Raw genomic sequence first — 24,883 nt, 5'->3', positions numbered from 1 at the left:
AATGTGTCGACACTGACCCAAGTGACCTAGAGATTTGTCAGTAATCAAGCTCACTGAATATATGGAGACAATCAAAAGGGTTCATTGAGGCTAAATAATTTCCATTTTCCCCAAACTCAACCATCCAAAAGATCCTTTTAAGACTTGAATGAATAATTGATCTGCTCCCCAGAGATGCATTAATGCAAACTGGTAACACTTCTCTCTTTCCCTTTGGGGCATATAGACTCTACCTTTCCTTACTGCCTGTCCTCATCTCCCCACCCCCACTTTTTCTTATCAGGCCATGACTGTGTAGATACTTCTATTCCTTTCCTTTTGCTCAAATCAGTTACCATTCTAACTTTTCAGTGGTTAGCCACACTCACAGAAAACAACCCTGTTGGTTTTATAACTATAGCCCATTAATGTCCCCATAAGGGAAATTGTGGTAGACTTATGGAGAAAATAGGATTGTAATGTTTATGTGTTCTTAATGTTTATGAGTTTGATGTTATAGGCCGTAATGAAGATGGGAATAGGTGTGCCTCTGATTAGCTCACTGTTATAGGCATGAAGAGTTTCTGCTAACAACCCAAGCTCATAAAAGCCACCAAATGGCTTTTCTTCTGTTTTTATGGGGCCAAACCTCACATCCTCAAATGCATAAAAGGGTTGAGTAGGACCCACTAGCTCCAAAGGGACTCCTAGCACCAGTTGGATCCATTGCTCCTTGGTCACTCTCTGCTTCCAACTTAGAAGCCACCATGTCCTGCCGCTCCTTTCGGGCTAGCTCTGGTCACTGCATTGGCAACTTCAGCTCCTGCTCGGCAGTGGTGCCCCAGCGTCTGAACCGTTACCAGGCCAACTCTGTCTCCTGCCGAAGTGGTGTCAGCTTCCGGGGCTTGGGTGGTTTTGGGAGCCGGAGTCTGTGCAATTTTGGATCCTACTCACCCCGAAGGGTGGCAGTGGGATCTTACCCCATCCACTCTGGGGTTGGCTTTAGATCTGGTGGCAGGATTGGTTTTGGGCCTGGCAGTGGCATTGGCTTTGGATTTGGGCCTAACGGTGGGTCCTGCTTTGGGGCCGGTAGCAGCATTGGCTTGGGGCCCAGCGGCGGTATTGGCTATGGGTTTGGCAGATCTGGTTTTGGGTATAGAGTTGGTGGAATTGGAGGCCCAGCTGCGTCTTCCATCACAGCTGTGACTGTCAACACAAGCCTACTGACACCTCTCAATCTGGAGATTGACCCCAATGTTCAGAGGGTGAAGAAGGATGAGAAGGAGCAGATCAAGACTCTAAATAACAAGTTTGCTTCATTCATTGACAAGGTATCTCCATATCCGTCCTCTTGAAGCTGATTCTCTGGGGCCAGGATTACCAAACGAATGTTAATTTTCTCTCTCCTTCAAGAGGCCAGAGTGTTGGCCAAATCACTTGTACTCTCCAGGTGTGCTTTGGAAGCTCCTTTTGTGTGTTTTCAGGGTCAGTCTTCTGTAGCATAGCACACAGGTGAAATGGACTCTTAGTTGAACAAGGTGTGAGGCAGACAATCAAACATCTGGAGAAAAACTGGAGAAGTCAGACAAATAGGAGAATATTTAAGCCCAACAGCTGGGTTTGGGCAGTGTCTTGTTCACTGATGAGATCTTTGTTTTTCTTGTGTAAAGCTACTTAAAGTCAGAGAGGTTTGTTGCTGGCCACCCTTGTATGTGAAAAGCAGAAAACTGGCACAGGTGATTTGGGGTGGCCACCTCCAAAGAACCCTCTGGCCCTTGGCTCTCACCTCCTGCTCCCCGCCTGTCCATCCTCATTTGTATGGCAAGACCCAAAGGACCTTGGCGCTCTGGGGGAAATTGCACTGACTCAGCCTCACAGAATGACCTGGGGTATTCTTTGTCTTCTTAGTTCTGTGGACGTCATTGAGGATTCCTTGTTTTTCTGAAGGGCTATGCTTGTATGCATAGAGGGAAGTGAAGGACTGAGGTATACGTTTAAATAATTCAGTCCACAAACTCTAGCTCTAACTCAGTGCTCTAGATTTGGAGGAAGTCCTTCTGGGTCTGAATGACCCAGATCATTATATCTAACTTTCTCCTTACTACGGGGTGTAGACAGTCTCTGCTTCTCCTTCCCCAAAGTGGAGTGTAGACAACCTTCTTATAGGATCATAACGATGGAGTTGGAAGGAACCCCAGAGGCCACCTTATCCAACCCTCTCATTTTAGAGATGAGGAAACTGAGGCCCATGGAGGTTAACTGATTTGCCCGACATCACCCACTTTAGAGCCGTCTAAGTGGCCAAACCAGATCATTCAGAAGAAATACAAACAAATGAACACTTGTTCTTTGTGGCCTGAATAAAAGTCACTTTGGACCATGAGAAAGAGAGAAGCTACAGCTTTATTTCACTTGGGGAAGTGCAGATTCAGCCTAAATTTCTGGGTGAGAATGTGCCTAGTAGATTAAATATATTCATGGGCAAATGCAGTCAACTTAGAACTGTCCCTGCTCATGGCAGGGAGTAGTTTCAGGGTCCAGGGTAGCCTTCAATATCAGATAATCCTCTGAGTCATCTCTACTTGACCCTGGGGTGTTTTTGAACTTCCAGAAAGTTGTCATACTGATTCTGCTTTATGTGGATTCCTATTTTATTCTGGGGAAGGGTCCCGTTACTTTCTAGACCAATGTCAAAGAGCCCAAGTAGAGTCATCACCACCATTGGCCCCTTTCTCTTTAAGCTCCTGGCATGCTGATCTTTCCAAAGAAGGTGATTCTTAAATGTTTGAGTTCTAAGGGCCTTTCTTTTCAATTGAGCTTAGTTATAAGGAAGCAATGTTCTCCTATCTCCTGTTGGGCTGAGGTGGGGGTTAGTAAAAATGAGCTAAAGAGGTAGCAATGCCAGCAAAGAGCTGAAAGCAAAAATGTATCATGGCCAACTGAGACAGAGAGGTGAGGCCATCCCAGCTCTTGTTCCTTTGCCTGGTGGGGTTTAGGTTCGGTTCCTGGAACAGCAAAACAAGCTCCTAGAAACTAAGTGGAACTTCCTCCAAGACCAGAAATGTGTCAGGAGCAACCTAGAGCCGCTCTTCGAGAGCTACATCAATAACCTGAGACGGCAGCTGGATGTGGTCGCCGGGGACCAGGCCCGGTTAGATGCCGAGAGGAACCATATGCAGGATGTCCTGGAGGGCTTCAAGAAGAAGTGAGTGTTAAAGGGGCCTAGAGACCCCGAGTGGGAAGTCTCTGACAGAGGGACTGGGGGTAGAGGCTGTGGAGGGTCTCCTGAAAGGGAAACTATTACCAAGGGGAGTGAGGAGGGATGCTGTCCTTGGCTCTGAGTGAGGAAAAAAGGCAGTGCGGGATACTCTGCTACTGGTGGGATGAGGGCACAGGTTTGCTTGATGAGTTGGTCTCTCAAGTTTCCTTTCACACTGAGTATTGTGAGATTGTAGGAATCTGATTGAGGAGACCTTTCTGAAACTTGGTTCTTCAGCAAACAATGAGTGGATTCAACCCAACATTGGGTACTTTGTGACCAAGTAGTTCAAACTGAGAATCAGAAAAGTTAACCAGTCCTCTAGATAGCTTTCAGGCTCCAAACTCTGTTTTGATAAAATAAAAGGAATTTGGATGGAAATCTTGTATATACAGGGTATATATGGGTATGTGTGTGTGTGTGTGTGTGTATATATATATATATATATATATGTATGCATATATAGCTTGAAGCCACCCAACAATGGCTTTAGAGCCCCCTCCCCCTCCCCACCCCTTTGGTTGTTGAAGCTGAAGAAGCCCTTAGGATCAAAGATTTAGACCTGGAAGGGACCCTAGAGGTCATCAGTTCCAAATTTCCTCATTTTACAGATGAGGAAGGTTAGGTCCTTGGGAGGATAGTCACATAGCTACCAAGTGGCCAAGCTGGGATATGAGAACTAGTCCTTTAACTCCAAATCCACTCTCCAAGGCTGTCATTGCTGGTTGTAAAACAGTCTCAGAAATGTTGTTTTTAAATTTGTGATAGGTCGCCATATTTTCACATCACTGTTTTCCTCCAGAGTACAGAGTCCTGTCCTGGGTATTTGAGGGACATGAAAGAATAGAAGGAATAGAGAAAGAAGGAGACATGGTCTCCTCTCTCAAGGAGTTCTCTCAGCTTAATATGAAGGTTGCGGGGAGTCAGGACTAGAAGTCCAGGCAACTTGTTTGTGCAAATGAATTGAATTCGAATTGAGCAACCAGCACTGGTGTGTGTGTGTTGGGGGGGTGGATTTAAAGAGCATTTAATCCTGGATAGGGTCAATCAGGGAAGACTTCCTGGAAAAAGAGAGTGTGGAGCAAAGTTGACAAAAGAGAAAGGGACAGTGCTAGGGGAAGAAGGGATGGAGAGACAGTGTCTTAAGACAAAAGTATAAATTGTGGTAGGGCTTGTAGCTGATATGAGTGAAGTGTGGGTAGGGGACAGAAAGGAATGTTACCTAGATGGACCAAAGGGATAATTCTAGAAAATCATGAGCAACTGGCCTTGGTTTGGTTCAGGATGAGTAACTCAGTTTCTTTGTGCTTGCCAACCCAGGTATGAAGAGGAGGTAGTATTCCGGGCCAATGCAGAGAATGAATTTGTGGCCCTGAAGAAGGTAAGTGAGAGCTGTAGGTGTGAGACAACTCTCAGCAAAACAGGCAAATGTTTTGTATACTGAACCATTACCCAAGCACCCTCAAGATGGATCCCAGAGCCACCTTACCCAGACATTAGAACCCCTGGGGAAGCAGGGATTGGATAAGTTGGCTTTCCAAATCTGGATTTTCAGATTTAATATAGCTATTAAAACAAAAATTGAATCTTGGGAAAAATGTCCCTCTTGCCACTTTCTGATCATTAAAGGAGAGAGGAGTAGTAGTAGTAGTCATCGTAGTAGTAGTAGTAGTAGTTGTAGTAGTAGTACTTGTAGTAGTAGTAGTAGTAGTAGTAGTAGTAGTAGCAGCAGCTCCATCTCCATCTCCATCTCATACTTCCATAACACTCACCTACTGCAATACTATCCAGTGGCCTCCTATTTGGCAAATCTTCCCATCCTTCTAGTCCCAAGTTGCCCCACCTTCTGTAGCCCTGGTCCTAATTCTTGGGATTGGTGAGCATAGGTCTCCTTCCCTCTCTCCTTCTTGTAGGATGTGGATACAGCTTACTTAAACAAGTCTGACTTGGAGACCAATGTGGAAAACTTGACCAGCGAGATAGAATTCCTGAAAGCTCTGTATGGACAGGTAAATGTCTCTTCTGTAGTCTTAGAACCATAAACCCTATTTCTCAGCAGTCAATTGGAAAAATTTTCCCATGACAAGAGGGCTAATGTCAAGTCATGAGAATGGCTTAGACGTCATCAAAATCAAGCCCATGGAACTGACTGAAGAGTCCAAAGAATATTCCCTCTAGAGTTACCACCTGCTGTCCATATTCTGTGCTTCCCCTAAGGTTTGGAGACTTCTTTCTTGATATATAACCAGCTCTCAAATATTGATGGGTGGATTATGCACAGAACACACTCCAAAGGAATAGGGCTTCTCTCTACCCTCTAATACATCCATAGGCCATCTACTCTTGCTCAGCTGGTGTGTGGGCTTAAGAATAATGGGGGCACATGATGATTTTACTTTTTGCCTGCACAATTCAAAAAGGTAAATAGATCTTGGCCCCTTCAAATTACCCAAATAATAAACTCCAATAGAAGAGATTTTCAGATGGTCTATTTTGCCATTATCCACTCTTTTGAATTATATGTGGTTACTTCTTATCCCTTTAGAGAAGGAAGATAACTAACAGTTGACTGCAATTTTCTTTGTTCTCAATGAGATCTCATCTTTCAACCTCTTAGCAAAGTAGCAGGTCAAAAAGGTAGTCCCTGGTTATGCTCCTATTGCTGACTTCCTGTCTTGAGAATAGAGATTTATTTCCTTTTTGGTTTGTATCTCCAGCACCTGGCACATAGTAGGGATTTGATAAATGTTGGTTGATTGATTGATGATTGATTCATGTAGGAGGTCGAGCTGCTCAATTCCCACATCTCAGACACATCTGTAATTGTGAAAATGGACAACAGCAGAGACCTGGACTTGGATGGCATAATTGCTGAAATCAAGGCTCAGTATGAGGACATTGCCAGGCGAAGCCGGGCTGACGCCGAGGCCTGGTACCAAACTAAGGTGAGCTAAACAACTTCACCCCTCAAAAGCCATGGGGCGTGTGTACCAAAGTCGGGGGTGGGGGAGATGAATGAAGGAAAGGGTCAAGAATATAGATAGAACCTAGACCTGAGACCTCCCTACAATTGTCCCCTAAAGCATTTCCCTTCTCTACTGCATTAGAAATGTATTGATCCTCAAACCTCTAGGTCCTGATATCAACCTCCTAGAGCTGGACCTCTGAGGGAGTTGAGTTCTCTGAATTCAATGGTCTATTCTTATGAGAGGCAGTGTGGCATCATAGATAGAGTGATGAATCTGGCATCAGGATAACTTGTGTTCAAGACACGTAATAGTAATTAATAATAATTATTTATATAGAGCTTTAAGGTATTACATTTGATACTCATAACAAGAAAAGTACTATTCTTATCCTATTTTACAGATGAGAAAACTGAGGCTGGGACAAATTATGTGATTTTCTGAGGTTCACATAGCTAGTAAAGTGTTTAAAGTAGGTTTTAAACTCAGGACTTACAGATTCAAGGCTCAGTACTCTGTACACTGTACCACCTAGCTTCAGCAACTATTTATCTAGCTAGTTGACTGTCTACTTTTTCTTTTTTTGGTGAGGCAATCGGGGTTAAGTGACTTGCCCAGGGTCACACAGCTAGTAAGTGTCAAGTGTCTGAGGCTGGATTTGAACTCAGGTCCTTCTGACTCCAGGGCCAGTGCTCTACCCACTGCACCACCTAGCTGCCCCAACTGTCTACTCTTAATCAAGGGAAAAAAAGGAAACAAGTGAGATAAGACTGTTTTGCCCCATCAGTCAGATCCATTCAACCCAACACACAAGTTACTCCCAAGATTCACAAAACACTCCCCCATGTGCTGCATAGGGTGAGGGCATGACCTTTTTGCTCTTGTAGGAGGTAACTGTCAGAGCTGGAACCCCAGCACTGTCTCTGTCATGCCCTGGTCCCTTGGGGGTCCCCCTGCTTGCTCAAAGGAAAACATCACACTTTCAGAGGACGCTTAGCAGGGAGGAGCAAGGCTTGAGTTTCAGTAAAACAAGTTTTTCCTCCCCACAGGGGACGGCTTAGCAGTGGTGGGGGAGAGGTGGAGGAGCTTAGAAGCAATTCATTAAATTCCAGGATGGAAAGTTAGAGCTGATTACTGCTCAGCTACTATTGAAGGCCACTAAAAAATAATTTAGTTCAGCTGTATGTAGGTTGGGTGGCTGCTGGGGTACAAAAGAAATACCAGTTCAAATCCAGCATCAGTCACTCACTAGCTGCGTAACCTAGGGCAAGTCACTTAATTTCTGTTTGCCTCAGTTTCCTCATCTGCAAAATGGGGATTATAATAGCCTCTATCTCCCAAAGTTATTGTGAGGACCAAATAAGACACAATTTATGAAGTGCTTAGCACAGTTCCTGGTACATAGTAGATGCTGTATAAAATGCTAGCTATTATTGTCATTCACTAGTAGGCTTAAGGGAAATGGAACCTCCCCAGCTTCTCCTCTTTGGTCTATTTGTGTGGGTTCCTACTGGACTCTGAGGGCACTGAGGTGAGGGAGGGGGCGGCTGGCAAAACACCACCAGGACGATGACCCAACTCTTGACTCCTATGCCTTTCATCTGACTTTGCCCTTATAGTATGAGGAAATGCGAGTAACAGCGGGTGTGCACTCTGATAATCTTCGGAGCACACGGGATGAGATCAATGAGCTAAACCGCCTGATCCAGAGGCTGAAGACTGAGATTGATCATGCCAAGGCACAGGTGAGCACAGCGTCATCAAGCAAAGGGAGAGGAAGGTTAGACCCAAGGGTTTCCCCCTTTAGGGTAGACTTTCCAAAATCAGGTGAGCCAATTAGCCCCACCCTCACTGGTCTCTGATGTGTATGCGATTCCTTCCTGAATGCTGAGGATTAGGCTTAGGGAGCAAGGAACAGGCCTTTCCCTGCCCTGTCCTGTTCTATCCTGCCCTGCCCTGCCTTGTCCTGCCCAGCCCACTAGGAGCTCCTATCAAGATGCAGAAAGATGCAACATACATCAGGTCATAGACACAGAATGATATGCATGTATCTGCATAAATATCAAATTAAAGATTTCTAGCTAGGGCTCAGCATTTCAATAATGGGAATGATGAGAGGGGCTAGGGACAACCCACTTAGGGGATTGGTTTAGGAAGGCCAGGAAAGGGGAGAGATAGGAGGAGAAAAACAGGGTGGGGAGGAGGGAAGGGAATTCGTATTTTGAGAATAGAGATTTATTTCCTTTTTGGTTTGTTTTTCCAGCACCTAGCACAGTGTAGGAGTTTGATAAATGTTGGTTGATTAATTCATGACTGATTTGTGCAGGAGATTGAGATGGTCCAGGAGAGAAGGTTGAAGGGAAGTCATCCCAGACAGGAAGGACATTATGAGTGAGACTTAGAGGCAGCAGAAGATGAGAAGTGTAGAGGATGTGTAGCTAGGACAGACAATACCAGCTGGCAGAGACACAGTGCTGGGCTTGAGAGGGGTGAGATAAGGAGGGGTCAGCTGAAGAAGGGATTAACTGCATCCCTTAGCAACATCCTTCCAGAGACCATCGATTTTTGTAAGCCTCACTTGGGGAATTGCATCCCAGTGTCTCAGTGCACCAACATGTCCCCAACATGTTTGGGAGGCTATTTGACTCTACCCAAGGATTAGGGACAAATAAATGCTCCCTTGCAATTTGTAACCCACAGCGTGCCAAATTGGAGGCTGCTGTTGCTGAGGCCGAGCAGCAGGGAGAGGCCGCTCTCAATGATGCCAAGGTCAAGCTGGCTGAACTGGAGGGGGCTTTGCAGCAAGCCAAGCAGGACATGGCCCGTCAGCTACGTGAGTACCAGGAGCTGATGAATGTCAAACTGGCCTTGGATGTTGAGATCACTGCCTACAGGAAACTCCTAGAAGGTGAAGAAAGCAGGTGAGCATATTTAATACAGGAGAAGAACTGAGGGTGGATCTTAGGAAGGACTAACTTTCTGCAGGGAGTGAGACAGTAGACAGAGTAAAGGACTGTTAATAAGGGACCTATGAAACAAATGACCTCTTCAGAAAGGGACAAGTAGACTCCTTCAGTAGGGAAGAATGTTTTTGACTTGTGGAGGTCACTAATTAGTTTTGTGACCATAAACAAGTCATTGCCCCTCTGTGAAATATATTTTTTTCATCTGTTAAATGAGGGAGTTAGTTGCACTGGGAGAGCTTGAGGATTCCTTCCAACTCTAAAATTCTATGACTATCCAACTTTTAAGGGTCCTCTTAAATCACCATGCCATGAAATCCATTTGGGGAATGTCCCCCTGGATCAGAGTTGGTGATTTCTAGAGTGATAGTAATATTGACAGAATTGTCAACTCATAGATGTCCTAGGAACCTGAGAAATCACCTAATAGAATTCCCTCATTTTATAGACGAGGAAACTGAGGCCCAGAGAAGGGAAATGATCTACCCAAGGTCACCCAGCTCACTAGCATCTGAATCAAGATTAGAATTCAATCTCCTGAGTCTCAGCCCAGTACTTTTCAAATAGACACTGTCTCTTCTACCTGACTTATCTTTTTTCATCTCTCTCTCCTTAGGATCTGTGAAGGTGTTGGAGCAGTGAACATATGTAAGAAAATTGTCTTTTTTTTTTCCCTGGGAGGGTGGGGGAAGAGTAGAGCAGGAGTGGGTGTGGTAAGGGTAGTTGCTACGTTTTTGCTCAGAATCACATTTGGGTCAGTAACCTGCCAAGGCTGAGGTTAGTGCGGGATGAGGTAAATACCTGGCTAGGGATAGGGGTCTTCTCATAGCTGGCCGGAATTTCCCCCAGAGGCCTCCAAGCCTTTGTGGAAAGCATTTGAAGGGCTGAGAAATAGTCAGCCTGTTTTAACAAGTCACAGACCTTACCCTCCATGGACAAAACCCTGGAAAATGACTGGAAATCCATTGGCAAGTAGGTCTGCTCACCCCCTGGTGGCTGGCTGGAGGGAAAGGTTGAGTTGAAATCTAACCTTCCTCAGTAGAGCCATCTAGGAACTCTTTGTTGTTATCAATTTAAATACTCAGTGCACTGTGATTCCTAAGGTCAAAGAACACTGGACATAGCCAAAGAAATGCTTGAGAACCAGTACATTGGCCCATCATCCCATCAATTGGTCAAGAGTTTATCCCTATTGCCACAAAGGCCCTCTAGTAGGTTTTGTGATGTTGCGACCAATACAAAGAGTAAAGGCTACATGAGTTCAGAGCGGGACATCTTTGAGGGGTCCTGGAGGGGTCAAGGTGAGGGCTTCATGGGGGAAAGGGCAAATCAAACTTGGAGTTGAAGACTGGAAAGGATTCAAGTGAGCATGGTAGAAAGGGGAAGGTAGGGGCAGCTAGGTAGTGCAGTGGATAGAGCACCAGCCCTGAAGTCAGGAGGACCAGAGTTCAAATTCAGCCTCAGACCAAACACTTGACACTTACTAGCTATGTGACCCTGGGCAAGTCACTTACCCCAAATGCCTAAAAAAAAAAATGGGGAAGGTATATCAAGGGTGGGGAGACCTGTGTTATAGAATGTTGAACAGGTATTTGGTGGCAGAGTTCTATCCTGGTAATGTGGGGATGCAGACCCTCCCCTGGCCTGGAAGAGTTTATACTCAAGCTGGGGAGAGAGGATACTTTGAGAATATTTACTGAACCACATGCTTCCCAACCAATACCCTGCAGTGTGACATTGGACAAGTAAGAGGAACTTGTGACGTAGTCTTTAAGAGCTATGCATAGGAATTATTAGGCAACTAGGTGGTGTAGTGGATAAGAGTTTTGGGCCTGGAGTCAGGAAGATTCATCTTCATGAGTTCAAATTTGGCCTTAGACACTCACTAACTATGTGACTCTGGGCAAGTCACTGAACCTTGTTTGCCTCAGTTTCCTTAACCACAAAATGAGCTGGAGAAGGAAATGGCAAACCAATATCTTCACCAAGAAAACTCCAAATGGGGTCCCGAAGAGTCAGACATGACTGACCAACAATAAATAGGAATTATTGATGCTATGAGTATCTGAAAAGACTCATGAGTATCACTGGTCTCAAAACCCAGAGCAACATAGGCTAGCTAAAAAACCTATGTCTACACTGCTGCTATAATCTGTATAATTCAGAACTTCACTCCTCCCCAAACCTCTTACACACTTTGCTTTGGGCTAAACTGAAATAACTCTAAGTGCCTGTATATTTGGAAACAGCAGGGTTTTCTTTTTCCGAGGTTTTTTTTTGTTTTTTTGGGGTTTTTTTTTTTTTTTTTTGATGAGGCAATCAGGGTTAAGTGACTTGCCTAGGGTCACACAGCTAGTAAGTGTCAAGTGTCTGAGGTCACATTTGAACTCAGGTCCTCCTGACTCCAGCCAGGGTCAGTGCTCTATCCACTGCTCCACCTAGGTACCCCCCTTTTCCTGATTTTTATCTGGAGTTTTGCTCTTGTAGCAGACCTGGCCTGAATCATCTGGTTGGGGAAGAAAATGATCATGGGCTGAATAGACAATAGAATTTTAGTTATATGATTCCCAGCCTACCTTGACTAGAGTGGGCCTTGGGGGAGTGAATTTGTGTGGGTATGTGGGATGTAGCTCACATTTGCCTGGAGGGATGTTAAACGGCCGGTCCACAGAGTTGAGCCTGGAATTTGGTCAGGCACATGTACATTGTCCATATGTATGGGCCTGGGAAGCAGCCTAGTGTCCTAGAAGTTGTCATTTCCCTCAGGCTCCCCTCTCTGATGACTCCTTTCCTTCTCCAGCTGTGAGCAGTTCCAGGGGTGGTGTGATATGTGGCTCAGAACCCTTTGTCTCCAGTTCCTCCTACGCCCGAGGCGGGCCTGGCTTCTCCGGGGGTAGCAACATCTGTTCCAGCAGCGGGCTCCTGAGTTCTGGGGGTGCCTGGGGTTCTGGCAGCTCCTGCGGCACAGGCCTGAGCCGAGGATCTAGGCTCTCTACCAGAGGAGGAGACGTGGCAGTGACCAGCGGAGGGAGCACTGTGATTGCTGGTGAAGCCTGTGCCCCCTGCAATCCCTGTCTCCCCATGGAGGGTTTTAGCAGCAGCAGCAGCGGCAGCCGGAGCGGTCGGAGCTCCACTGTCCACTTTGTCTCCACTACCTCATCCCACCACAGCAAGTACTGAACGAAGAACCCAGGATCCGCCATTGCCTGAGAGAGAGGAAGAGAGAGAGAGAGACAACCACCTTTAGGAGTCCTACGCTGGACTTTGTGGATGGGATGCCCCTAAATTACCCCCAAATTCTCCCTTCTCTAGAGGAGCTATCTATCTTGTGAATTCTCTGGAGCCACAGTTTGTCTCCCTGTGAACCCTGGCAGCTCTGGTCAGTGTGTATTCAGGAAGGAAAATTAAAATTAATTCTCCTATGACACATAGCTTTGGGAAGGTAAATCTGCTGCCAATCAATATGTACCCAGTCTTTCAAAGCCAAAGAAATAGAGAAGGAGACAGTGTGGTAGCACAGTGGAGCAGTAGCTGGCTGTGAACTTGGAGAACCTGGGTCTGAATGCTGACTCAATCATCCAGTCATACCATCTCAGCTAAAACCCTTTATTTCTTTGAGTTTCAGTTCTCTCGCTACTAAATGTGGAGTTTGGACTTAAAGACCTCTAGTTTCAGTTCTCTCGTCTACTAAATCTGGAGTTTGGACTTAAAGACCTCTAGTTATCTCATCCAGACGACCCTTCTCACTCTAAATCTTTAAGCCTATGATTTTTGGCATTCAGTTTTAGTAATCCCTGTCCCTGCTTCCCTCTATTTGAAGACAAGTAATTGTTTGTATTTAACACAAGTTTCTCTTGTCCATACTCCCTTTGCTTCTTTTCTCTCTCTTGGGCAAAAAAGAAATAATTTTGACCCTCTTTCCTGGATTTGTAAGTCTCTGCTATCCTAGATTCCTTTGGGCCTGGTATCTCCCTCAAAGAGAGCCCCTTGTCTTGGAGGGTTGGAGTTATATATCCCCAGGTGATTATCTCAGGAGCTGTGTCTGTCCACTGTGTGTATGAAAGCTGACTGCTAATGCTATATTTTTCTTGCTGGGTTGTTTGTCTGACATTGTAGTATCTAAAGTCTACAACTGAGTTCTGTTTAGGGCTGTGCTTGTCATCCCTGGGAAGGATGGCATCTCAGGACAGTGGAGGGAAGGTCCTTGCCAAAATGAGACCATCTGATTGGTGGGAAGTCAAGCGATATCTCTGGATGATGCTTTATTTCTCTTCTCGGCAATGGTTAGAGACCTCCAGCTGCTTGCTGGCATCTAGAATGTATCTATCAAGATATGAAAGGAGAAGAAAAGGGAAGGAAGTTATTTGTATGCACATATGTGTTGCTCTTCATGTTTTCTGGTGTTTCCAATAAACTTGCCAAGCTGACTACAAGAAGGACTTTGTCTTTCTCGTTTGGAGATTCTTTATGGGAATGCAAAGCAGGAACTAGACAGTTATCTAGTAAATCAGGCACCTCTCAATTACAAAATGCCTAGAGAGCCCTAGGCAACTAGGTGGTGCAGTGGATAGAGTGTAGGGCCTGAAGTCAGGAAGACTCATCTTCCTGAGTTTAAATCTGGCCTCAGACACTTACTAGCTGTGTGACTCTGGGCATGTCACTTAACCCTCTTTGCCTGTAAAATGAGCTGGCAAAGGAAATAACAAACCACTCCAGTATCTTTGCCAAGACAACCCCAAATGGGGTCACGAAGAATCTGACATGACTGAAAAAATGACTCAACAACAGCAAAGAGAGGTCTATCCTGAGAATATGGGAAAGACCCTGCCCTAACCCCAGATGGGGCTTATAATCAAGCTGTGGACAGACAGCATGTGGCAAAGACTTTGAGAACACTTACAAAGCCATATGCCACATAAGTGTAGCCAATAACTTACTGTGTGATCTTGGACAAAACACTTTTCCTCTCTGGGCTTCAGTCTCCTCATCTATGAAATAAGATTATTGGACTATGTGATCTTTCAGCATTATTTTTCTATAAGTGTAAGTAAATACAAACTGGGCCAGTTAGGGAAAGGAAGGGAGCAAGGATGAGTGCATCTGAGAAGGTTTCCTGGAGGAGGCAGAGAGTGGAGAAGGGGAGGGGCTTTAACCTGCTTTTGAAGGAGAAAAGCCTAAGCTGGTAAAGAGAAATAGAGTGTATTCCCATTAAGAGTAATGACCTTCAGACCAAACACTTGACACTTACTAGCTGTGTGACCCTGGGCAAGTCACTTAACCCCAACTGCCTAAAAATTAAAAAAAAAAGAATAATGACCTATCCCAAGGTGAGAGACAATCATGGGCCAAGGACAGGGAGCAGATCCCCCTGGACAGAGCAGAGGATTATGACAAAACAAGGCATCACCTGAACTGGAGGATCTCTTGGACAGATTTTCTGACACCTCTGGCCTTTGTGAATTTTTTGTTGACCATGACTTGGGCACCTGAGTTGGGAAATTTGTTCTCCAAACACTATGCCCTAGTGTTCACAGGATTGCCAATTTTATTGGCTTTTCTTTAAGTTATATACTCACAGGAAAGTCCTCTGTCAATGTTGAAGTGTGGCAGAAATACGAATTATAATTCTCCAGTGGTATCCCCTTCCCACCATGCCTATTTCAGTGCATTTTAAAGATGTTAGCTTGAAAAAGCCAAGGTCTCTCACTGCATCTGGGGCCATCTCCAGTCATCCTGATTTAAATCTTGTCACTGGACCCAGATGGTTCTGGAAGAGAATGTGAGGCTGCTGACTCTGCACAGCTCATTTAAATCTAATTCACTTGTGTGTCATGGCACCACCTCCCTGATGTCATGGATCTCTTCAAGAATGAAGGACAAACAACAATTTCATTGCATACCATCAGTGCAAATGCTTTAAAACTTCTACTTTAGTGTGGAAGAATTCTGGAACACAGACTGATATTTAGTTTGGTTTGTTGGGAGTCCTTGGTCCACACAGCTCTGTCTAGGTGTTTCTAGGTTTGCCCACGTATGCCTCTTGGGTTGTCTCTATTTCTGCCACTGTATCAGTGTACTGGGTGCCTGTCCCATCTCTCACTGCATATTAGAAGCTGCTGAAGGGAGGGCACTTTGCACCTCACTGCACATTCTCCTAGGCAAGGGTCTCAGCCTGGTTGTAGTATCTCACTCTACTCTGCAGCCTTTAAAGCCTCTGAGCAATTCAAAAATTAACCATCCTATAGAAATCAAGTGATTTGCTTTGGGCTCCATGGTTAGAATTGGATCTCACATCCAGGTACTCTGATACCAGGTTCAAACCATAGAACTTGACTTCTAATCCAAACAGCAATAGGAGAAGTCAGAGAGAAGCCCAGTTCTCCCACATTTACTCCAGAAAAGATCTAAAAACCACAAATGATCAAATAAAGATCAAGAAATTAAAAAAGAAACAATAAAAAATGCCTTCAGCCACAGGTCTGACAAAAGGATTTGGCCAAGGATGCCAGTATGAGTTCAGGTAACAGTTCATAAGTGTGACAATGCTCTGACATACAAGACTTGTCGGCAACTACTATTAAAGAGAGATAAGGATAGGGCCTGAACCTGTGACTTCATTGGTACAGGAATTCCCAAGTAAGGAGTCTTCCTCTGCCAATGCAGGTGGATATCTACTCTGTACTTTATAGTCTTAGAGAGTTATCTAGAGCACTGAGGGGTTAAGTTACTTGCCCAGGATCATGCAGCCAATCTGTTTCAGAGGCAGAATTCAAACCCAGATCTTCATATCTTCAAGGTCAGCACTCTAGCTACTATACCATACTGCCTTTCACTATAGATGAGAGAAAATCTTGGGATATGGTATTCCAAAAAGCATAAAATAAGGACTTACAATAAAAAATAATTTACCCTGTGAAACTGAGTATAAGCCTGTGGCAGGAAAAATAGACTCTTAATAGAATAATTGACTTTCAAACATTCCCAATAAAAAGATCATAGCTGAATAGAAACTTTTAAATGCATATATAGGAGTCAAGAGAAACTTTGAAGGGTTAATATTGCAGTGGATAGAGTGTTGGATCTGGAGTCAGGCAGACTCATCTTCCTGAGTTCAAATCTGGCTTTAGACTCTTACTAGCTGTGCGACCCTGGGCAAGTCACTTAACCCTGATACCTCAGTCCCTCATCTGTAAAATGAGCTGGAGAAGGAAATGGCAAAGCACTCCAGTATCTTTCCCAAGAAAACCCCCAATGGGGTCGTGGAGATTCGGACATGACTGAAACGACTCAACAACAAACAGCAACATATAGTGCTTAAGTTTGATTTAAAGAGTCAGACACAACTGAAATGATTGAACAACAACAACAAAAATGTTAATAACATTCCTTCTCTTCTATGCCTTCTCTTCTTTGTAAAGGGGGGAGGGGTGGGACACAAAGAGAAGAGGAAAAAAAGTAAAAGAGAATTATGATGGAAGGAAATAATTAACCATCATAATCACAAACATGAGGGTAATAGAATGTATCAGAAAGCTGAATCCAAAAATGTGTTGGTTTATAAGAAACACGCTTGAAGCACAAAAATTCAGACAGAGTTCAACTGAGAGGTTAGGGAAGAACTTATATTTCAAGAAAATTTTAAAGAATCTCAGTCAAAGCAATAGTACAAATAAAATTAAAAGAGCTAAACATCAAAACAACATTTTAGTTAAAGGCACCATAGAAAATGAAATAATATCTATAACAGTCTACAAACACCAAATAGTATTGTGTCTAAGTACTTAAAGGAAAATTTAATTAAATTGCATAGAGAAATAGATTAGATATCAAAACTTTAACTGGGAACTATGCATCACTTTCAGAATTGGGAAGATTTAACAAAAAAGATCAGCAAAACATAAATTAAGGACTTGAATAGAATTTTTTTAAGAAGTTAAATACAATAGCTTTCTGGCAATCATTGAATGGGAATAAAGAATCTATCTATTTCTAAGTGTGACATAGCACATTTGTAAAAGTTAACCATGTGTCCTTAAGAAATTAAAAAAAAAACCTTAGAAACTATTGGTAAAGCAAAAATATTCAATATATTTTTATTGATCACATTGCATTTTTTTAAAAAAATATATGTATTATATATAGATAGATAGATAGATAGATAATTAATAAAGGACACTAGAAGAAAGGATTTAAATTTAAATGGAGATTAAATAACTTAATCCTAAAGAATTGGTGGGCCAAAGAACATATAGAAATAACAGATAATTTCATCAAAGAAAATGACAATAATGAGATATCACATTAAAATTTAAGGATGTAATCAAAGCAGTTCTCTTTTTTTGAAACTGGGTTTCCATATCTCATCCAGGCTGGAAGCATAGCAGCCTCTCACAAACCTAATTCCACTGCTGAAAGGCATAGGAGCTATGACCTGTTCTGTTTCTGAACTAGGCAGATTCTCCTTTCCTTAGGCAGATGGGTGCCCCTGCCCCCTTTCTGAGGGTTCATCGTATTGGTACCAGGCATAGTGTGTGGATACCCAAACAGGTTAGCCCACTACAACTCAAAATTCCTAAGCTCAGGTGATTCACTCACCTTAGCCTCCCTGATAGCCGGAACCGCAGGTATACATCTTTATGTCTTGTCTGAAAACAAAAGAGTTCTTAGGAGAAAATTTATGTCTCTAAACCATCAGTTCTCAGAATGTGGTCTGTGGACTCCTGGGGGTCTCCAAGACTGTCTCAGAGGGTCTATAAGGCCAAAACCATTTTCACAATATTTTTCTAATGATGTATTTGTGCGAAGCTGTCTTTATAACATATTTCAGCTAGAACAACCTATCAAAATAGATCTGCATAAGCAGATGTGGCAGAGCCAGTATTTGATCCTAAGTATCTTGGCTCCAAATCTGGAACTCATTCTATTACCATTCTTCCCTTCCTGTTCTGAGCACAACGTGAGTCTGCCATGACATCTAGAGACTTCCAAATTATCTAAAAGTGCATGTGGGAATTAGAAGAATGGATCAATTAGTGAGATCCAAAGACCCCAAATAGGCCTTTGGTATGTTGTGCTGTTATTTTCCATTTGACTTGTAGCCTTTAATTTTTACACCACAACCATTTCCCTGCAGCCCTCTCACTGAACCTTTTCTCTTAATTTTCCTCTCCTCCCCCACCACCTCATTCAACCCTCTTTCATAATTTGATTTTAAAAGCTAAACAAAACCAAGTAATACAGTGACTTTATCTGGCAGTGTATTACCTATTCCACATCTGCAGTTCCCCATCTTTCTATATATGGAGAAGACTGATCTTTATTTCATTCTATTTTACAGGACTGGGATTCTTCATTGTATTCATCAGAAGGCGATTGACTTTAAATATGATTATTTCTATCATTACAGACATGGATGTTGCTTTCTTGGCTCTGCTTTCTTCACTCTTCATCACCTCACACAAGTCTTCATCTGTTTCCCTGAATTCCTCATATTCATTGCTTTATATGGCACAATAATATTCCATTGCATTTATATAACACAATTTGTTCAGCTGCTTCCTAATTGATGAGTATCCAATTTATTCCTGGTTTTTTGCTTCCATAAAGAATCCTACTATAAGCATTTTGTGTTATACATACATACATATATGTGTGTGCATATGTATATGTATATATGTGTATATGTATGTGTGTGTATATATGTATGTGTATGTATATTTTTTTACACTGTCATTCTTCTCCTTGAAGTTTAATCCCAGTAGTGGGTCAAGGGATACAAATAGTTTGGTGACTTTTCTCACACAGTTCCAAACTGTTTTTCAGTAAGTTTAAGGTGGCTTTAAAAAAGAGTATATCAGTGTATTCTAATAGATGCAGCCTTTCTCATCTTTGGTAGTGTATGAAATCCACTGACAGCTTCCACTCCCCACTAAGAGGAAGTCAGGACTGAAAGCTGTCACTTAATGAGGATGTCTGGAACTTTGCCCCCTTGTATCAAAATGTAGACTGTTTAGACTCACAAGTTCAGTCTTTTAACTGGGTTTAGCACCAAATTAGCTAAGATAATTAAATTAGGAAGATCTTAGATAGTAACTTCTGTCACAAGCAGCATGTGAACTTCTCCCGGGTCCAGCCTTGTCCTGCTCTTCAAAAGTAGTGTCAAGGTTTCGTGAGGACTCTGACACTCCTCCTCATTCCCAAATGAATGGAAGACAGATTTCAGTCCACTTACTTTGGGTTTATTTTGTGTTGCTTGTCCCAGGAATAAAAATGTCTAGAGGGCACTCTACAGGATAGTATAGAATAGCTTAGACAACTAATTCTTTAGATTTTTGAGTATGATGACCTTCAAATACAAAAAATATTTGTGCTTTGAATGGTCATTAATTGAGAAACTACATAAGCTAAAACTACTATGATTCAGTAATAATTTAAATGAATTTGTATTTTATTAATCATAAAAGTATTAATATACATTTAAAAAATAGTGATGCATCTATCAATGTTATTTACTTAGTCTACACAAGGTATGTTTGCTTATTTATTAAACTAAGTCATTTTATGATGTGATGGATGTTATTATGTGGTTTTTAATGTTGAAAGACTCATTGAAAAGTTGAACATCACACCCTTAAGTCTTATTCCATATCCAGTTTGTTTTGGAATGTATATTTCAGTTCAACAAATATTTAACCCATTGATGGCATTGATGGACATTCATTGGGAAGTCACAAGTTCATCTTGGCGATTTAGGCAGAAGAATTGAGCAAATGTTATGGTCTCTATGGTTACCAAAGGTCAGTGAACTTCTTTCCTCCTACTTTGCCCCCCTTTGTGGGTTAGCTCCACTAGGGGTTAGAAGCATATAAATATGTGGAGACCCCTACTCAAAATTGGCTCTGAGCCCCCATCCACTAGAGAATTCCTCCCTTTTGAATGGTCTCTATTTCAATGAATGTAGGTCATATGACCTTGACATAAAACAGTGTTTCCCTATGAAAGCAGTTAAATATACTAAATTCCTACATGCAGAGTTTTTACCTTTAGCATAGAATCAGAAAGTAAATAAACTATACTTGCAGAGAGATGATAAATAGAACAAACAATGAACTTCTAATGAGCACCTTCTATTCTCTCAAACTCCAGAAGTTCTACCAGGCATAGCATCAGGAATTCTAAGCAATGTATACCCTCTCTTGAGGAGGCAAAAGGGTATAACAACAGAGGGACTGATGGGGTTATGGGACCTGGAACCCTAAAAGGAAAAGACCATGTCTTTGAACACAACCCAGCCCCTGAACTTTACTACACATTTCAGCAGCTCAGGTTCATCCCAGTCTACTTTTTTTTTTTTAGGCAATTGGGGTTAAGTGATTTGCCCAGGGTCACACAGCTAGTAAGTGTCAAGTGTTTTGGTCTGAGGCCAGATTTGAACTCCTGACTTCAGGGCCAGTGCTCTATCCACTGCCACCTAGCTGCCCCTTCTTTTTCTTTCTTTCTTTTTTTTTTTAGATGCTCAATAATCCTTAGGAATTCCTTTCTGTTATTAATATAACTTTGGATTTCAAAAGAGAAGACAAGACACACATAGCCTGAGCTGGGTATTAATTACCCAACCTTGGCAGATTATTTCTGAAGTTGCATGTTCTATTTTCTCTTATAAATAAACCTGAGTATAATTGGGCTTTTCACATGCCCAGATCATCTAATATGGAGGCACCTATGTGGGAGAGGACAGGATTTACTTCTTGGGGAGAAGTCATCCTGCTTCTCTACTATATGGGTGAGAGCAGTCTCTTCCCATTGACCAAGTAGGTGAAACAGGTTGCATCTTTAAAAACTAGACTAGACTAGACAGGAATATCTCACTCTCTTTTCAGCAGGGTCCAAGGGTTAAGGTCCTATTCATCCACAGTATGGGCACCATATTAGTATAAGGAAAAGGTCTACTCCCCCCCCCCCCCATTCCTTTAAACCTTGCAGCCCTGGGAAGTCTGCTTTGGTTTTCCTTTTCAGTGCTAGTGTACATGATTACTCTGGCTCTGTGGCTTGGATGCCAGATGTGTCATATTTCTACCCTTTCTCCAGGCTTCTCTGGTAGGCTTACAGAGATCTTGGGATTGCCTAGTCTCTGCTGATGGCTCAAACCCCTAACTGTGTTCCCCTAATTTTAAGGGTTCCAAAATTCTATCAATCACATTTGGGGAAATCCCTGGACCTTGGGGCCATAGTGACTTAGGAGCCAGAATTTCTGGCTCCATGTTACTACCATTCCAGCAGCAAATGCCTGAGAAACCAGGTTTCTTTGCAAGGGCATGCAAGGGCAAAGGTGGAGTGTTTAGACTTGGAACTTGATGGGATCGTGCTCTATAGGAACTGAGTAAAACTGAGAACCTAATCCCCTTCCCAGAGACTGAAGGGTTAGGGGGAGGGGTGGGGCAGGGAAGGGTTGTTTGTGTGTTTGCTCTTGCTTATCTTTGAAGTAAATATTTCTTCTGTTAAAGGTAATAAGATTGCTAAGTGGATAAATGAAGCTAGAATTTTGGAACCCTTAAAATTAGGGGAACACAGTTAGGGGTTTGAGCCATCAGCAGAGACTAGACAATTCCAAGATCCCTGTAAGCCTACCAGAAAAGCCTGGAGAAAGGGTAGAAATATGACACATCTGGCATCCAAGCCGCAGAGCCAGAGTAATCATGTACACTAGCAAATACATTCTTGTGGCCAACGATTAGAAGACCTAATGCAATGGGCAACTAGGTGGCCCAGTGGATATATTGAGGTTTAGGGGTGCTGGGACCCCCGAATAGTGACATGAGAGTGCCACCTGAATGACTTCAACCCAAGCCTTCTTTCAGCCAAAGACAAGAGTCATTAAAAATCCACCATATTGGTCAGACTCTTGAGGAATCTGAACATATGTATTGCTAATGCAAGTAGGCCAGATCGAATCTGAGCCATTGGCTCGATTTTAAGAATCTGAGCACTTTAATGGAGGCAAGATTGATCTTATATACAGAAAGACTGTGGGAGGGATCTAGGAGTGGCCAGTAGGCTGGGGTGACTGAGAGAAGGGGTCTAGGGAGGATAATGATGGGAATGGCCAGCAGGCTAGGGTAACTGGGAGGTCAAGCGCCAGGGACCTGGACCAAGAGAATGGGATCTAGATGAGATCCAGGGTGGGAAGTAGCCCAGGGAGAGCAGACAATGAAGGGCTGGGTTAGGTTAAGGGTAACAGAGAATTGGGAGACTGGGCATAGGAGGTAACGGGAAAGGCCAGCTGAAAGGATTATAGCCTCAGGTGAATGCCAAAGACTTGATCAAGTGGAAGTTCAAGGAGAGTTCAAGGTGGGGGGTTTCCAGAACATGTACACCATCATTCTCCTCTCAAACAAATGGGACCCAAATTCTTTTGAGGTAAGGGGAAGAAGTTAAGTGATTTACTTGCCCAGGGCCACGCAGCATGTAAGTGTCTGAGACCGGACTTGAACCCAGGCCTAACACTCTATCCATACCTGCCCCTGTATACAGCAACTATGTGTAATGGACAAATCATTTAACCTCTCCTTCAGTGCTGCTGGGCTTCTAAGTTGTGAAATACAAAGATAAAACCAAAACTGAGCCTGTTGTGAAAGACCTACTATATTGGGAACAGGTGTGTGCTGGAAGCTGGCTTGACAGCTGATTGTTAAATTTTCAGTATGAGCATTTATATTTCAGAAATCAGCAACCAATGCAAATGAGGGCTTGATTTATTGTTTCCTTGATTGTCTAGAGCAGGGATAGGCCTCTTGTTTTTGTAAGGGCAGGAGCTAAGAATAGTTTTTACATTTTAAAATAAAGTTTTACTGTACTTAAAACGTAAAAAAAAACATTTTTAGCTCTTAGGGGTACAAGAACAGGGTACAGTCTGAATTTGGCCTAGAGGCTAGAGTTTACTGACCTTGAATCAGAAAATGTTTATAATGTAGATTAGATTTAAAAGTGAGTGTGCATACATTTTTAAAAAAACAGTCTGGTTGTTAAACATTTACTAGTATACCCCAGTATTGCTCTTTAAACACTGTTTGAGCTCATAAAGAGTGAAATAGAAGGTTTGGGGAATGAAGTCATCACCAGACTAGAGGCCTGGTGACTATAGGCTAATAATAATGAATAACAACAACAATGATATTTGTAAAATTGCATTAAGGCTGGCAAAATGCTTTACAACCATTAACTCATTTGAGCCTCACGACATCCCTAACTAGTGGATATAATACGTATACAGATAAGTAAATATGGGCATACCTCATTTTTCTTTGCTTCACTTTATTATGCTTTGCAGATATTACATTTTTTTTACAAATTGAAAGTTTATGGCAACCTAGCATCAAGTAAGTTTACTGGCTCCATTTTTCCAACAGCATGTTGGAAACATGTTGGAACAGTTCACAACATATCTCTGTGTAATATTTTCATAATTCTCACAATATTTCAAACTTTTTCATTATTGTTATTCTGTCTTTTATGGTGATTTGTGATCAGTGATCTTTAATGTTGCTATTTTAATTGTTTTGAGACTCTGTGAACCGCTCCCATGTAAGACAGTGAACTTAATTGAGAGATGTGTTTGTGTTCTGACTGCTCCACCAACAGGCTGTTCCTCATCTTGCTCTCTCTCCTTGGGCCTCCCTATTCCCTGAGACACAACAATATTGAAATTAGGTAAATTAATATCGCTCCAATGGCCTCGAAGTGTTCAAGTGAAAGGAAGAGTCTATCCATGTGGCAAATTTCATTATAGTCTCATTTTAAGAAATTGCCACAGTCACCCCAACCTTCAGCAGCCACCCACCCTGATCTGTCAACAGCTATCAATGTGGAGGCAAGACCCTCCACCAGCAAATAGATTATGTCACTAAAGGCTCAGATGATAGCATTTTTTTTTCAGCAATAAAGTATTTTATTTAATTTATATACATTTTTTTAGACATAATATTATTGCACACTTAATTGACTACAGTTTGGTGTAAATAAAACTTTTAACTGCAAAGGAAAACCAAAAAATCCAAGTGACTCGCTTTATTGCAATAGTTGCTTCATTGTGGTGGTCTAGAACTGAACCCACAATATCTCCCACGTATACCTGTAATAATAACTAGCATGCATATAGCACGTAGGGCAGCTAGGTGGTACAGCTAGGAGTGTTGGTCTTGGAGTCAAGAGGACCCGAGTTCAAATGTGACCTCAGACACTTACTAGCTATGTGACTCTGGGTAAATCGATCAACCTTGTTTGCCTCAGTTTCCTCATCTGTAAAATGAGCTGAAGAAGGAAATGGCAAACCACTCCAGTATTTGCCAAGAAAACCCCAAATGGGGTCACCGAGATTTGAACATGACTGAAATGAATCGACAACAAACAGCAACATATAGTGCTTAAGTTTGCAAAGCACTTTACAAATACCTCATCTGACCATCGCAATGACCCTGAGAGGCTGGTGCTCTTATTACTCCCATTTTACAGATGAGGAAACTGAGGCAGGCAGAAATTAAGTAACTTGCTCAGGGTCATAAAACTCTTATGCATCTGAGGTAGGATTTTAACTCAGGTCTTCCTGACTCCAGGTATCTATATATCTATATCTATATCTATATCTGTATCTGTATCTATATCTATATCTATATCTATGCCCTGCACCACCAAGTTACAATACAAAGTACCTTCAAGAAAGC

The 24,883-nt window shown here is 42.6% G+C and overlaps 1 protein-coding gene across 1 annotated transcript; it reads left to right on the top strand.

Annotated features, from left to right (window-relative positions):
* Nucleotides 1–695: 695 nt before the first annotated feature.
* On the top strand, nt 696–13,587 carry KRT84 (keratin 84). Its single transcript, XM_027844493.1, has 9 exons — nt 696–1,310; nt 2,976–3,184; nt 4,559–4,619; nt 5,152–5,247; nt 6,019–6,183; nt 7,824–7,949; nt 8,905–9,125; nt 9,784–9,815; nt 11,968–13,587. Exons 1-9 carry the CDS (start codon nt 747–749, stop codon nt 12,345–12,347), a joined length of 1,854 nt encoding a protein of 617 aa, XP_027700294.1. The 5' UTR covers nt 696–746; the 3' UTR covers nt 12,348–13,587.
* The last annotated feature ends 11,296 nt before the right edge of the window (nt 13,588–24,883 follow it).

The sequence above is a fragment of the Vombatus ursinus genome, unplaced genomic scaffold (genome assembly GCF_900497805.2).
Source record: "Vombatus ursinus unplaced genomic scaffold, bare-nosed wombat genome assembly UNPS02014941.1, whole genome shotgun sequence".
Lineage (NCBI taxonomy): Eukaryota > Metazoa > Chordata > Mammalia > Diprotodontia > Vombatidae > Vombatus > Vombatus ursinus.
This window is presented reverse-complemented; position numbering and strand designations above follow the sequence as displayed.

Coding starts and splice junctions, on each gene's coding strand:
- KRT84 (XM_027844493.1), top strand. CDS start 747: ATGTCCTGCCGCTCCTTTCGGGCTAGCTCTGGTCACTGCATTGGCAAC. Junction 6,184..7,823: donor AGGCCTGGTACCAAACTAAG/GTGAGCTAAACA, acceptor TTGCCCTTATAG/TATGAGGAAATGCGAGTAAC. Junction 7,950..8,904: donor TTGATCATGCCAAGGCACAG/GTGAGCACAGCG, acceptor TGTAACCCACAG/CGTGCCAAATTGGAGGCTGC.